This window comes from Pteronotus mesoamericanus, unplaced genomic scaffold (genome assembly GCF_021234165.1).
Source record: "Pteronotus mesoamericanus isolate MK-2021 breed Mesoamerican mustached bat unplaced genomic scaffold, CSHL_Meso_final contig_947, whole genome shotgun sequence".
Lineage (NCBI taxonomy): Eukaryota > Metazoa > Chordata > Mammalia > Chiroptera > Mormoopidae > Pteronotus > Pteronotus mesoamericanus.
Window position 1 is genome coordinate 514584 of NW_026555287.1, and position 15272 is coordinate 529855.

General features: G+C 41.4%; 1 protein-coding gene across 3 annotated transcripts in view; it reads left to right on the forward strand.

Moving 5' to 3' along the window:
• The first annotated feature begins 5624 nt into the window (after positions 1 to 5624).
• The window catches only part of LUC7L (LUC7 like), a 35096-nt gene continuing 25448 nt past the window's right edge, over positions 5625 to 15272 (forward strand). For 2 of the 3 annotated variants that reach the window (XM_054586753.1, XM_054586754.1), the window contains exons 1-3: positions 5642 to 5793; positions 7678 to 7772; positions 12562 to 12660. In XM_054586753.1, the coding sequence (XP_054442728.1) occupies positions 5733 to 5793; positions 7678 to 7772; positions 12562 to 12660 (255 nt within the window). In that variant the 5' untranslated portion in view covers positions 5642 to 5732. Of the gene's footprint in view, positions 5794 to 6616; positions 6688 to 7677; positions 7773 to 12561; positions 12661 to 15272 lie in introns of all 3 variants that reach the window. The other variant, XM_054586755.1, reaches the window with a different exon arrangement.

The following is a 15272-nucleotide window of genomic DNA, read 5'->3' on the forward strand; positions in this document are numbered from 1 at the left end:
AAAATGGCTATTGGAAATTCTTCACAGCTTTGTACACACACGCTGTTCCTGACATCAAAAAGTAGGATTTGTTTCACCTCCCCTTCAATCTGCATTGGTTTTTCACTTGCTTTGACTGATAGATAACGGTAAGAGTAAAGTTTTGGGGTTTGAGCTTACACCTTAAAAGGATTGACAGCTTCTACTCCTTCCCTGGTGGCAGTAAGCTAACATACTATGAAGCAGCTGGAGCTAGATTGCTGATTGAAATCTCATGTACAGAGACAGGCATGTCAGTGAAGCCTTCTTGAACCTTCACTCAGCCCAGTTTCATATAAGCAGTTTTGTGAACTCGGTCAATACCAGCTAGTACTGAAGAGCCCACAGCCCAGCTAAAACTTGGCTATATTCCACAGAATCATGAGAAATAATAAATCATTTCTTTTTTTACACAATTGAGGTTTTAAGAGGCTTGCTACATAGAAATATTTGACCTGTTTTACCATAAAATGGAACTCTTGATATGAGGCAGTGTTATGCAGGATTGATTCCATGTCAGTGATTTGGAATTGTGCAAGCCTTTGGACATATGGGCTGATGTGGAGGTGCTGTAGTCAGGACATGTTGACAGTTCCAAAAGGATGAATCACTGTCTCCCTAGAGTAGAAAGAACCCAATGTAATCAATCTATCTTCAAGGAGCAGACTGCTCTCCTCAAGGGAGAGTACTATATTAAGAATTCATGGTCAGTCTCCTGATGTGGCTAGAGCTAGAATAGGCTTGATGGACGACAGACAATAAGCTCACAGGACAATCACAAAGAAGTAATCACAGAACCTAATATTAATTTCATGCTTGATTTAACTTTCACAAGACATATGACAGGCACCATTAGAATCCTCATTTCAGCCCTGACAGATGTGGCTCAGTGGATTGAGCAGTGGCTTGTGAACCAAAGGGCTGCCAGTTTGATTCTCAGTCAGACACATGCCTGGGTTGCAGGCCAGGTCCCCAGCAGGGGATGCATGAGAGACAACCACACATTGATGTTTCTCTCCCTTTCTTTCTCCCTCCCTCCCCCTCTCTGTGAAAATAAGTAAAGAAAATATTTCTTTAAATAAAAGAATCCTCACTTCACAAATGTAAAAAACAAAACAAAACAAAAAACACGGAGTCTGAGAGTAGCTAAATAGTTCATGGTTTCATGGCATTGACCATAAACCAAAAGCCAGGTATTCCTTCAGCAAAAAGTGTTTATTCAGGGAAGAATAAAGGATGTAATCCCATAAGTGCAGCCATAGCAAGCTGGATAAACAAAGGAGAGGAAATTCTACAGAGGGGAAGAGGAAGATATTAAAACCATATAGAGTTCTTCCTGGAGGGCTGCCACAACTGACAGAGGGCTTAAGGACTCCTGTGACACACATTCAGGGATTCTTTTTTTTAGTTTATTTTTAGAGAGATGGGAGGAGAGAGAGAGGAACATCGAGGTATGAGAGAGACAGCTACCAATTGCCTTTCACATGCCCCCAACCGGGGACCTGGCCTGCAACACATTCTTATCTTGGTTCAAGTGTGTTATCAAGGTTGACATTTGACCCTTTTGATTGAGATCTTTGAAAGCACGGCTGATCAACAGTCATGTCTTCTGAAATCAGCAGCCTTTTGTCCCTTGATACCAAGAAGGACCTCTTCTGGGTGTTCTGTCAAATGTTGGAGGGAAAATGCATGATCCAAATTGCTTGTGTCCGCGTTCAACAAGCAACAAGTGCAGAGTTTAGCAGGGGGAAAAAAAGCACAAAAATAAAAACTTAACAAACCTAGTGTATATGATGATTTTATTTTTATTTATTTAATTATTGCATTTTCCCCTATATGATTTTAAAGTAGGAGCTTAGATTTGAAACCGCATACTAAGGAGACATCATATTACACAGGACTTGTGTTTTTGGGGATGTTCCCCACAATGGCCATTGATGTTCTAAATAACTTTTGGTCACAGCAGTCCATTTAGTTAAAAATGTGCAGCCCTGGCTGGTGTTGCTCAGTGGATTGAGCGCTGGATTGCAAACCAAAGGGTTAGCAAACTTCCCCACAGGGAAGCCTTGTTGCATGCTCTTACTACAAACCATGTGGCTTCCTCCTTACACACTAGATCTTGTGGTGGACCAGACCCCATTCGTGGTGGATTCTCATACAGCCTTTCAGATTGCATGGCTTCCTCTTCTTTTTCTAAAACTATATTTTATTGATTATGCTATTATGGTTGTCTTGATTTTTCCTCTTTTGCCCCCCTCCACCCAGCACCCCCTACTCCCTCAGGCAATATCCCCTTCATTGTTCATGTCCATGGGTAATGTGTATAAGTTCTTTGGCTACTCCATTTTCTATACTGTACTTTACATCCCCATGGCTAGTCTGTAACTACCTGTTTGTACTTCTTAACCCCCTCACTCTTCACCCATTCTCCCCCTCCACCCTCCCATCTGTCAACCATCTGGTAACTAACTTCTTTTCTCTTGCTGCTTCTAAGAGTTTCTATTTTTAAAGGTTGGCCTTTTAATTATGATGTGTCTTGAAGTTGGCCTCTTAGCATCCATCATAATTGGGACTGTCGGTGCTTCCTGTATTTGCATGCCTATTTCCTTCACCAAATTAGGAATTTTTCTTTCACTATTTTTTCAGATAGATTTCCAATTTCTTGCTCTTTCTCTTCTCCTTCTGGTACCCCTATGATGCGAATGTTGGACTTCTTGAAGTGGTCTCAGAGGCTGCTTATACCACCCTCATTTTTTTTGGATCCTTTTTTCTTCTTGTTGCTCTGTGTGGTTGTTTTTTGGTTCCTTATGCTCCAAATCATTGATTTGATTCTTAGCTTCATCCACTCTACTGTTGTTTACCTGTAAATTGTTATTTCAATTAGTGTATCCTTCGTTTCTGACTGGATCATTTTTATGCTGCTGAGGTCCTCACTAAGCTCCCTGAGCATCCTCATAAACAGTGTTTTGTACTCTGCATCTCATAGATTGCTTATCTTCATTTCATTTAGCTCTTTTTCTGGAGTTTTGATCTGTTCTTTCATTTGGCCCATGTTTCTTTGTCTCCTCATTTTGGCCGCCTCCCTGTATTTGTTTCTATGTATTAGATAGAGCTGCTTTGACTCTGTGTCTTGTTCGTGTGGCCTAATATAAGAGGTGTCCTGTAGGGTCCAGTGGCACAGCCTCCCCTATCACCCAAGCTGGGTACTCGAGTTGTGCCCTTCATGTGAGCTGAGTATACCCTCCTCTTGTAGTTGAGTCCTGGTTGCTGTTGGCAGATCAGTGGGAGGGATCTACCCAGGCCAGTCAGCTGCAAGGACTGGCTATGACCATGACCACCAACTTCCGCCGTCCGTGGAGGATCAGCTGTGCAGGGGCAGGGTGGTGATGCTCCAACATGGTCTACAACTGTCCACTGGGTGTGCTGGCCCTGGGGTTTCCCAGGTGGTGCAGGCCAAGGTCAGCCCCCACCTGTGTTTTGCCTGGGGCACCCTTCCTGAGCTGTAAAGAAATCTGTGATGGCGGCAGGGCTTGGAGATTACCAGATGAAGCGAAGCTGCTGCTAGGGCTCACCGAAGCCAGCCATTGCTTGTTTGATAGGGTTTAGGAGCTAAAACCAGCCATTGTTATGGAAAAGCAGCTTGGGTGGGCTCATAAATTGTGTGGGGCAGAGTCTCTTGGGATCTCCAAGAGGGGGTCAAACAGTGTTAGCCAGTTTGATGGAGTCTCAGATATGGCACCTGTTTACCAGGTCTGTAGAGGGCAAGGAGGCAGCGGGGCTCAGAAAAGGGACAATGGTCTCTGTTCATCTTGCTGCCAGACACTTCAGTTTCTCCCTCTATACCACTGGTGCCTTTCAAGCTGCTACCCCAATGCTGGAGCTCAGAGGGAATGAGTCTGAGTAGGTGAGTCTGTGTGTGGGCTCTTTAAGAGGAACTGCTTGGGGCTCCAGCAGTTTCTTCCACCGACTCAATCCCCGCTGGTTTTTGCAGCCAAAAGTTGTGGGGACTTATCTTCCAGGCACTGGAACCCTGGGGGGCCTGGTATGGGTCTGGGACTCCTTGCTCCTGAGATATTCCTCCTGAATGTTTATCCACGTGGGCATGGGACCAGCCCATTTCACATCTGTGCCCCTCCTACCAGTCTGGATGGATGTGATTTCTTTCTTTAATTCCATAGTTGTCAGACTTCCATTCAGCTTGATTTCTGATGTTCCTGAGTGATGGTTGTTCTGTATTTTAGTTGCAATTTTGATGTGGTTGTGGGAAGAGGCAAGCTGTGTCTGCCTACACCACTATCTTGACCGGAAGTCCTTCCTCTTCTTCTCTTTCAGCCTGCCCTTAGTTTAAATGCTGGGCCTGGAACTTCTCTGTGACATCAGATGAGCTTCACTCCCTCTCCTTTCCCCTTCCCTGCTGTTGATGGAAGGGTTGGGGTGGAGACAGGAGGCGGAGCTCAGGCTAGCTTTGCTTTTGGCCTGGTTCCTAACAGGCCAAGGCTCCATACCAGTCCTCAGCAGGCAGGGTTGGAGACCCCTGCGGTAGGGAATTAGGCAAAAGTGTGGAAGAGAGCTCAGAGACAAACAAGTCGTTTTAATAGAAAAAGAAAAGAAACCTCTAAACAGGTTTTGAGTAAAGTCCAATGAACTTTAAAACACAAGAGGAGTGAAATCTTGGACTCAAGAGAAAATTTATCCTGAAGCTCCTAAGAGGGAAAAACTGTGTTCAAATGGCTGGCTCCGTAGGTGCCACATTTGTTTGCTCACCAGCCCAGTGCTATTGGGCATCTTCTCTGGAACCTAGATGAGCCTTCACATGTGTTGACTGCCAACAAAAAATCAGCCAGGTATTCTTTTAGCAAAAAAAAAAAAAAAAAAAGATTTATTCGGGAATAAAGACAGGATTGCATTACAGATCTTGTCACAATAGTGTATCAGATGCAAGTTCACAGAAAACAACGGAAAGTCTTTTATAGAGGGGAAGGGGAAGTGTGTGGGGAAGGGTTGTTATAATCTTAGAACTTTTGTTGTAGAGCTTTCTGTCTGGACACAGGACATGAAAGTTCCTTCTTTGGGACCTGCAGATTCCTGTTCAGGGTAAAGACTCATTACTTTTGAAATTGGCAAGCAAAAATCCCACGGGATTTATTTTCTTGTTTAGTTTGTGAATATTAATTTTGGCCCTGACTGGTGTAGTTCAGTTGGTTGGGCGTCATCCAGCAAAGGGAAAGGTAGCCAGACGCTGGATTCGGGTCAGGGCCCGTGCCTAGGTTGCAGTTGGGTCCATGACAGGTACGAAGGAGGAGGAACTGATCTCTGTTTCTCTCCCTTTCTCCCTCTCCTCCACTCTCTCTAAAAAATAAGTAATTATATTCATTTTGTTTTATACAGGTTAGCCTCTGTAGAACATACAGGTCTTGGGCTCCAGAATAGAATCAGACTAGAGATTGGTTCCGCTCCTTGAACAACACTTGAAGAACTCAGCCTCACTCCTGCAGAGTGAAGTCCTACACCCACCGAGCCTCGAAACTACATTTCCCAGCAGGCCAAAGGGCAGAGGTTATGCACTTCCTCCCGTCGTCCCCCCGCAACAGGAAGTAGCCGAGTGGGCTCGAGGCCGACGCGACCATCCTTCGTCATCGCTGCTGCCGCTGCCGCTGCCTTCAGAGTACCCGTCGCGGCCGTCCCCGCCGCCCCCGCTGCCCCCGCCGGCCACCATGTCCGCCCAGGCGCAGATGCGGGCCCTGCTGGACCAGCTTATGGGCACGGCCCGGGACGGTGAGTCGGGGCGGCCGGCCAGGCGAGGGGCTGGGGCGGGAGTGAGGCGAGGCCGCCGGGCGGCCTAAGGCGGGGGCAGCGACCGTCTGCGCCTGCGCTCTCCCCCACCCCCGCCCCACGCGCCGACAGTAGTCGCCGGGCCTTTGTCTGAGCGGGTTCGGCTGGCTTTTCTCCCACCTGCGGCAGTTCTTCGGCGGGCTCCACCCTTCGAGCCTGCTCCGTCTGTGGGGGTCTAGCCCCTTTCCCTTTTGCGGTTCTGCCATTTCCAACCCGGTGGGCGCCGCAGTTTTTCCAACCGGGGAGACGGCGAAGAGCTGGAGATAACATGGGCTCCAGATCGCTGGCAGCCTGGGAGAAGCTTCACATGAGGGAGCCGATGGGCCTCGAACCCCGGCCGTTCTGGTTCTGTACCGTTGCAAGGAGAGCCGCAAATTGAGCTTTTCTTACGTGGGTTTCTGCCTAGTGCTTTTCCAAGCCCCCTTCCCAACCATGCAGGATCGCTTCTTTCAGCCAGCGCTTGTCAGTCGTTAGGTAGGTTGTATTGTAGGGAGGAGTGCAAGATCATGATGGTTGTTTCAGGAAAAAGCGGTTGCATCTTTGCAAAACTACACACCTGCTGTGGTTTGTGTTTTCTACTGAGGTAATGAAGTTGTAAGTTCACACTGGCACATTCGCAGGGCTGTGCAAATTCTTTGCACTATATTTCATAGGTGAATAAGTGCTTTTTAGCTTTCTTTGTATATTGAGTTGCTTTTGAATTGCTTCCCATATTTTTATTTCATACAAACTGAACAATTGTGGCCCCTCTATTTTATTTATAAAGGTTCAGTGTATCTTTGCCTGCCTACATCAATCTGCAAGGGAGTTGCAGAAAAGCCTCATGTTCATCGAGCCGTGAGTCACAACCAATTTCTAAGCTGTTATAACAAAAAAGTGTTTGCTTTTTTTCACAAGTAACTTTAAAAGTGTAGTTTAGAAAGAAAACATTTTCAATAAAAAGACACTACATTAATCCTGGATGCTTGCAAATCCTAAAATATATTCCTCCTTTAGTATTACACAGCTCTGTGTCGTATACACAGATTAGCTTTAAAATTTGTCACATTCCACTTTGCCTTTACTTTTATGTATCATTCCCCTGACTTCCTTACTGCAGGTTGGGCAAGAAAACTTTTCCTTTAAAACTTTTCAACAGCGGGCATAAAATTCTGCAGCTGAGGTCTTGAAGAATGCAGATGGGTACAGTATATGTTGGAACTCACAGTGTGTATTGACTAACCTAGTTCTTTTTTGCCTCTTTTTTTTTCTTTTTCTTTTTTTTCTCTTTTTTTAGTATTGTCTTGTTAACAGTGACTCCCAGGTGCCAACTCTCTTTTTTAAGGGTGGGGGTGAAAGGGGGATGAGAAAACTAAGTCTAGATTATTTATTAGTCAGTGGTAGAGTTTGAAAGCTTTCTTTGTGTTTTTGGGCAAAATACTGCCTATACGTTCGTCCACAGCAAAACGATAAGATTAACAAGTAGCTTTTGTTGGTGGAAACTACCAGTTATTGGTCATACATGGTGATTCATGGCCCTCTGATTACATGGGTTTTGGTATTTCATTGCCCACATGTATGTGTGGGGCTAATGGCCTTTTGGTACTCAGCCTTTTACTTTTGACTCCTTGACTTCTTTGGCACAATGACGGAGTCGGATCTCATTAAGTGATTCTTCAGGATACATTTAGCGTCAGAAAACATCTGTATTCTGCTCCAGTTGTAAATATCTCTAAATCAGCTTTTCAGTGTATTTGGTAGTCTGCAAATCATCCAGGTGAATTGTACCAGATGTGCTTTTGTGTTTAACGTGGTATTATCTTATTTAAAACCACAAATAAATTTCAGGAGATGAGACCAGACAGAGGGTGAAGTTTACAGATGACCGAGTGTGCAAGAGCCACCTTCTGGATTGCTGCCCCCATGACATCCTGGCTGGGACGGTAGGTGCATTGGGTGGGGGAGGAATCACAGAACACTCATGGGTGCGGTGTAGACAGTATAGGTTTTCCAAGTTGAATTTGGTTTTCCTTGATCAGGTAGAAGTCACCTTTATTGCCCCTTCAAATGATAGATTTGTTAGTTTAGTGGAATTTTATATTGGGGAACATTTTACTGTTACAGTATTCTCTCTTTGAAGTTACCAGGTTTTTGTGAGGTCATTTATATGGAAATATTCACAGCTAAGTAGTACAAGTAGTCTCATTTGGCTATAGCAAAAAGTATACCTCAGGACAGCCTATAGTTCTTTGAAGACCTGGGCTTGGTTGATTTGTTTTCAAGTTAAACATGATGCTAGACAGTTTATCTAACACGATACATTTCATCCCCAGATTTTTAGGTTTTCTAAAAACCAGTTGAGAATAACATTAATGTTTTAGTTTTGTATTATGTCATCCTTTCAAGAAAGTAACATATCCAATAAATATAGACCCCTAAAATTTTTTTTTTGATTTCTCATTTTCTTTTTTTAAATTAATTAATTTATTTTTTCAAATACATTTGTCTCTGCCTACCCCCCACCAGACCCCTAAAATTTTTAAGTTGACCAGATGAATCAAACAGGTAAGTGCTAGTTTTGTAGAATGTGCATTTATTCAAAATTAGATAGGATTTAAGAAGACTAAAGAGTGGAGGATTATCTACCATCATTCACCATTTACAGAAAAGGAGTCCTATAAAGATCAGCACCATTTTAAGATTTCACACCTACCTTGTGGATATAAAAACTGTCTTCTCATTTCAAGAGTCAGGTGTGCTTATACTGGTGAACATCTTTGTGATTAATCATTGTTTTATTAACACAGTCATGGTGGGAGCAGCCGCTGGAAAACTGCTCGGATGTATTAAGTATTCTCAAGCTGGCTTTTCTGACAGCAAATGGGAAATGAATGCCAAACCTTTTGACTGTTACCTGAGGCTTGTCTGCACTTTGACATTGTGTAGGAAAGCATTATAATTTGAGTTTGCTGCAGATTGTTTGTGTCACCCTTTGTATACCAGAGGAAGTCAAGCAGAATAGGCTAATTTAGAGCCAAACAAATCCATCAATGTAGATGTCCGGCTTCCATTAGTCATAAATAGCTCAGCCGTAGGATACTCATGTGGGAAGATTCATAACCTAGAATTGTTGATAGATCTTAGTGGAAGAAGTGAAAGGGAGAAGAGGGACATGCACCCAAGTGAAGCATTTTAGCCATATTTTTCTTGGTCAGGTCCCTATATATCATTATTCCAGAATGCTGGTGAGTAAAATAACCTGAATGAGTATCTTTCCTATAAATGCTTACTGTGTTAGCTGTAGATTAATTCAAATATTTACTGGACCCCTCCTCTGTGCCAGACACAGGCGATATGTTGCCAGTAAGACAATGTTTTTACTTTCATCTAATGGTAGAAGAGGACAGACAGTAAATAAGAAATAGATAATGGACTCTTAGATAGGATGATAAGGTAAGGCCTCTTAGGAACATTGGAGTAGAGACCTGAATGGCGAGAAAGACCACATGTATCTGGTTTGGGCATATAATGCTCTGGGTAAGAAGATGGAGCTGAAGGACAGCAGGAATGCCACTGTTACATCTGGACTGGCGTGAGTGAGGGGAAGAGGGAGACAGAGGCTGTGGAATTGAATGAGTGATGATACACTACAGACTGATCAGATTCACTCCTGTATGGGGTTGGGCAGGGGCAGCTCAGCAAAGGGGACTTGAGAAGGAGCAGACTGAGGAGAAAGAGAAAACCTAGGAAACATGTTCATGTGAAGATGCAGATAAATCTCAGGAGCTGCCAAGGGATGAGGATAAGAATTGGGAATTCAAGGGGAGGTTGTTGTAAATGTTGATCCTCATTGGGCATGGGCTACATGGAAGTGGGAGATGAGGAGTAGAGTTGAATGATGGGTCTTGTGGGGAGTTTGTCTTTTGTGTTGAATGGGAATGAATGTAATTCTTCAGAGTGGAGCAGCAAGATGAAAGTGGTTATAACTCTCAGGCTGCTAAGGGCTACTCTGGGCCCAAGTTTTTGTTCAAAACCATCTCCTGTTATTAATGAGGCTGAGGCAAAGGGTAATGGAAGTAATAATTTTATTGGGGCTTAATGGGAAAATATGGTATTGGTTAGTACATTTGGAAAAATAAAGTGGTTGGAAGGGAAAGTAGTATAACTTGTCTCAGTGGAAGAACTTTGTTTTCCAAAGGTTTTGGAAAGAGACTTTAGTGACCTTCCCTGTCAGCAATGTGAGATGACTAGAGTGTGGAGAAAACAGGCGTTTGTGCAGTAAAAAAGATCTTAGGTGCTGGATTTAATAGCCACTTGGGATATTTTTGAAGGATCTGAGTGTGGTGTTTCAGCTCCGCTTGGTGTTTAGCTGCCAGGGGAATTGGCCAGTACTTCTGTGTCTTCTGGGCTAAGCTGAAAAGATGCTTGCAGAGAGTAGTCGCGAACCGAGGCCTATCCTCTACTTTCTTTAGCAGTGTCTGAGAGCTGTCACCCAAAGGAAGAAAGTGGTGAATTTGGCTGCACTTGTGGTTACCGAACGTCAAAACTTACTTGATATTTGGCACTTTTTAGAGTGGAAGTTGATTTGCACTTATAGTTTTTAGTACTTAGGGTTTTACTGCTTACTTCCTCTGGTGGACCGTTTTTCTTTGAGCAACAGAGATTTCATTAGCTTGTAAGCATTTCTGATAGCTTCCACTCAATTTTCAGCTATAGCACAGTTTCATTTGTGGAAACTATATGTTTTATTTAAAAATAGGTATTTTTAAGATTTTATTTATTTTTAGAGGGAGGGAGAAAAAGAGGGAGAGAAACAGCAATCTGTGGCTCCTAGTACACCCCCAGCTAGGATGCGGCCAGCAACCCAGGCATGTGCCCTGATCTGGACCTAAACCTGCAGTGACGCCCAACCCACTGAGCCATACCAGTGAGGATTAAACTATATATATTAAAGAATTATATTTAGTACTTAAAAGAGTGAATGAAGCAAAAGTCAGCCTTATGGGGACTGTGATTCTAATTGCAACTTTGGCTTTTAAAACTATTATTGCCCTACCTCTAGATCGCCTCTATAACCAATATACCAGTATCTTGCCATGAGTAATGCACTCCTGTGTATAACGCACACCCATATTTTTGACTGAAACTTTCAGGAAAAAAATCTTCTGTTTTAATTTTTTAACCCAAGTATTTATTTACTTATATTTAGATACTTGTTTTTTTATATTATAAAGGAACTTTAGCATTTATTTTTGAACATATTATGGTACAAGAAATACTATGTAATAAGTAATTACAAAACACAAGAGCCAGATACAAGGTATTTCAGGTACTACCCATGTATAATAGGCATCTCAAAAGTTTGCCTATTATACAAACTATTGTATAATAGTTTGTATTATACAAACTATTTTCCCTCAAAAGTTTGGGCTAAACAGGGCATATTATACATCACAAAAATGCGGTACATGAGATAATGTGTGACTTCAGAGTAAGAATGATGAAGGAGAAAAGAGGTTTTAGCATTTAAATGCAAAAGTCTGTCTTTGGTAGAAATAAAGATAAACTCCACACTAGGCTGCCCACTGTCAGTGTTTGCTATCTGTGGTGATGCTAAAGGGTATTTTGTTAGTGAGTATGGTACACACCCTTCTGTTAGATAGGGCCCAAGAGCCAGAAACTGCAAGCTTCTCTGATTTGCCTAAAATGGTAAGGATTTTGTAACCCAGAAAAGCTTTGATCTCATTTTGAACAGGGTTTGAGCTAAAAGGAATTCCTAGATTCCATCATTTTTTAATAGTTAATGCAGACATGTGCTTTTGTTCAGTAACTTGGACTCAGGTGCCTCATTGGGATGTTGGGTTTTGTTAACTTGCACTCCGTTTTTAGTATGATTCTCAGCATGAAAACTTCTCTGTTGCTGTTTATATGGTCAGAGGTGGAGTGTGTCTGTATGGAGTCTTGTACTCAGGGTTTAGATAAGAACTATGCAACGTATTAATTTTTCTACATGTGCTTATAAGTAATAGCACATCAGGCTAATCTCACTGTAACACAGACTATTTGTTTCAGTAAAAGAGCCTTTTGTTTCTCAAATGGGGCAACTAAATGGCCCAGTTATTTGTCTGGGGTCTTTACCTACCAGGTTAGAAGAATTTAGGAGGATTCATTTGGCTCTGAATCAGCCTATTCTGCTTTATTCCCTTTGTTATACAAAGAGCTATACAGAAGCCAAGTGTCAGGTTCTGTTGTAATTGCCAAAAACTAGATTTCTATCTGCTCTTTCCTTTTCTTGTCTCTGCAACCTGAGCATCTGGAGTAGTAAAGATTGCAAGTAGGTATGCCTAGAAGCTTGTTGCTATCACGACGCTCTTGTTTCTGTCCTTTTCTTTGCCCCAGGCCAACCTCTGATTCTACTGTTAATTGAATAGATATTTCTGTGACTAATGCAAAAATAAAATTGGCAAAGCTAGTTAATGTGGTTTTCATTATTAGTTTAATTATCTCTGGGTCTAAAAGATGTAAACCTTTATACTCCTAAATGCATCAAGTACCATATAGTCATAGTGGTCAAAGAAAAATACGGCTTCTCAACCATATTCTGTTTCTTAATTTTCTTATCACAGTTTAGTATTCAAAAAAGTATTGTTTATTTTGGTGACAGTTGAGACACCAGGTCATGTGCTTTCTAATGGGTAGATGTTCATGTGTAAACTTGTTTGTTTCTTACAGCGCATGGATTTAGGAGAATGTACCAAAATCCACGACTTGGCCCTCCGAGCAGATTATGAGATTGCAAGTAAAGAAAGGGACCTGTTTTTTGAATTGGATGTAAGTTTTATTTGGTGTTAATTAGTCCTTACTATGAAGAGCCAAATACTGAACTAACAGGAATAATGCAACATATGTAAGTTATGAAGCAAACAAAATAAATGTTTGTTATTCCACTACTCTAGCTCAGGGCTAGAACACAGCCAATGCCATTTTGTGTCTTCCAGTTTGTATATCACCCCAACACTATTCTGCATTTTGTATATATTGTTTCCCTTTAAAATTATTTTTTACGTATCTTTATGATTCTTTGAATACTATGTTCTTGCTTGTTTTTGAGGCTTATAAAAATGATTTCATAGTATAGATAGTTATTTTTTTGTTCAGTACTATGTTTGTGTTTGTTCATTTTGTTGGATATGGTTTGTTTTCATTGTTGAGTGTTCCCCAAACTATCCATTCTTTATTCATAGACAATTGGGTTGATTCTGTTTTTATTTTTACTTTTTCTATTATGAAGAATTTGTGAATATTCCTGAATATCTTCTTGGTGCATGTGTACAAGGATTTATCTAGGATATATTCTATTATCTAGGATAAATTCCTAGGGGAGGAATTTGTAGCTTGTAAGGGATGTACATGTTCATCCTTTCAAGGAGTTCTGTAATGTCCTTTTTTTCCCTGTACTGTTTGATAAAGTAGTTATAGCAATTTACACCCCCAATAACAGTGTATATATCCCCACCCACACTTTGTATTATCAGACTTAAATTTTTGCAATTTAGTACAACTTGTTTATTATTGCCTCCCAGAGGAATCTTTTTTAAACCATTTTTTTTAATTTGTCCTCCTCCCCTCCATGATATTCTAGATATCATGATATCTATGATACCAAAGATGAGCTGCATATCAGTTTATGTACAGTGATTCTTTCCATGCCACAAATCATTGTAATATCTAAGATACGCTTTAAGACCTGTTTTCACCCCTCCCCCACTGAGAATGCATGATTTAGAGTCACTGTTTTAATTTTTTCTTTTCCCTAATTCTCCAACACAAGTATGACTAGAAATCAATGGAGGGGTTTGATACCATTCAGATTCCTTAGTTGAAGATTGGGAAGGGACTGATCTTGATGTGAGGAAAGCAGGGAAAAACGAAATCCAAAGAAAGGCATTTTCCCACCCCCAAAAGACATTTTAAAGGATATATCGTTGTGGCAGTAAATTCTGTTTAAACTAGTACTCTTAAAAAGTGATTGAATTAAGAATTCACTTTTTGCTCTAGCTGGTGTGGCTCAATGGGTTTGAGTGTAGGCCTGCGAACCAAAGGGTCGCTGGTTCAATTCCCTGGGTAGGGCACATGCCTGGGTTGCAGGCCAGGTCCCCAGGAAGGGGTGTGTGAGAGGCAACCACACACTGCTATTTCTCTCCCTCTTTCTCCCTCCCTTCTCCTCTCTAAAAATAAATAAATAAAAAATCTTTAAAAAAAAACAAACCTTAAAATAATTCATTTTCAAATACATTCTTTTTTAAAATATTATTTATTTTTTTAGAGGGAAAGAGGAGAAAAAGGGAGAGGAAAGTTGATTGGTTGCTTCTCATATGCCAGCAGCTGGGGCCTGGCGTGCAGTCCAGACACATGCCCAGACTGGAATTAAACCCCACAACCTTTTGGTTCGCAGGCTGGCGCTCAATTCACTGAGACACACCAGCCAGGACTCAAAGACACTCTTTAATAACAGTGTGCTTTTGGCATCGAATCTTTGAATTAACTAAAAATGCCGTTAGCAAACACTTATCTCTTGGGACTCATCATCAGATGGGGCTTGGAAATGATAAGTTTCTGTATTCTGAGTTTAATTCTTCAATAACCTGAAAATGATTAAATAAAGTGGCCATTACCTTGTGATACTGACTTTCAGAAAATCTGATAGGTATACAGGTATATGGGTTGAAATTTCAGTTTTAGTTAATGTAGTTTTATGGCACACAAATCTTAGCATTTCTACTAAATCAGATCAGTGCACATTTTATTTATTTTTAAAGATTTTATTTATTTTTAGAGAGAGGAGAAGGGAGGGAGAGAGGGGGAAAACATCAGTGTGAGAGGATTGATTGCCTCTTGTCCGTGCCCCAGCCGGGAACAAACCTGCAACCTAAGCTGTTGGAATTGAACCAGTGACCTTTCACTTTGCGGGATGATGCCCAACCAACTGAGCCACACTGGTCAGGCTGGTCAGTGCCCTTTTTAAATGGCCTGATTAATTTAATGACAGAGAACAGATAAATGGAGAAACTGAGATGGAAAGAGACTGAAATGTATGTAGTAATTTAGTTTATTTTGATGGTGTGTATTCAGTCAGAACATAGAAGATGGGATTTCAATGAATAGTGTTGGAAACTATGGATTAGCCAGTTGGAAAAATTAGCTAAGTTGGATCCCCAAAAATAAATTTGTTTTTGTCATCTTCAGATATTATAAAGTCTAGAAGCTATAAGAGAAAGATGGATACATTTGTCCATAGGAAAACTCAAGATATTAGCATATGAAAAACACCCATATATAAAATAACACCATACACTGGGGCAAAATATTTGCAGTGTATATGATGGGCTAGTTTCTTTTGCACAGTAATTCCTAATTTAACATTGTCATTGGCTACTGCAACT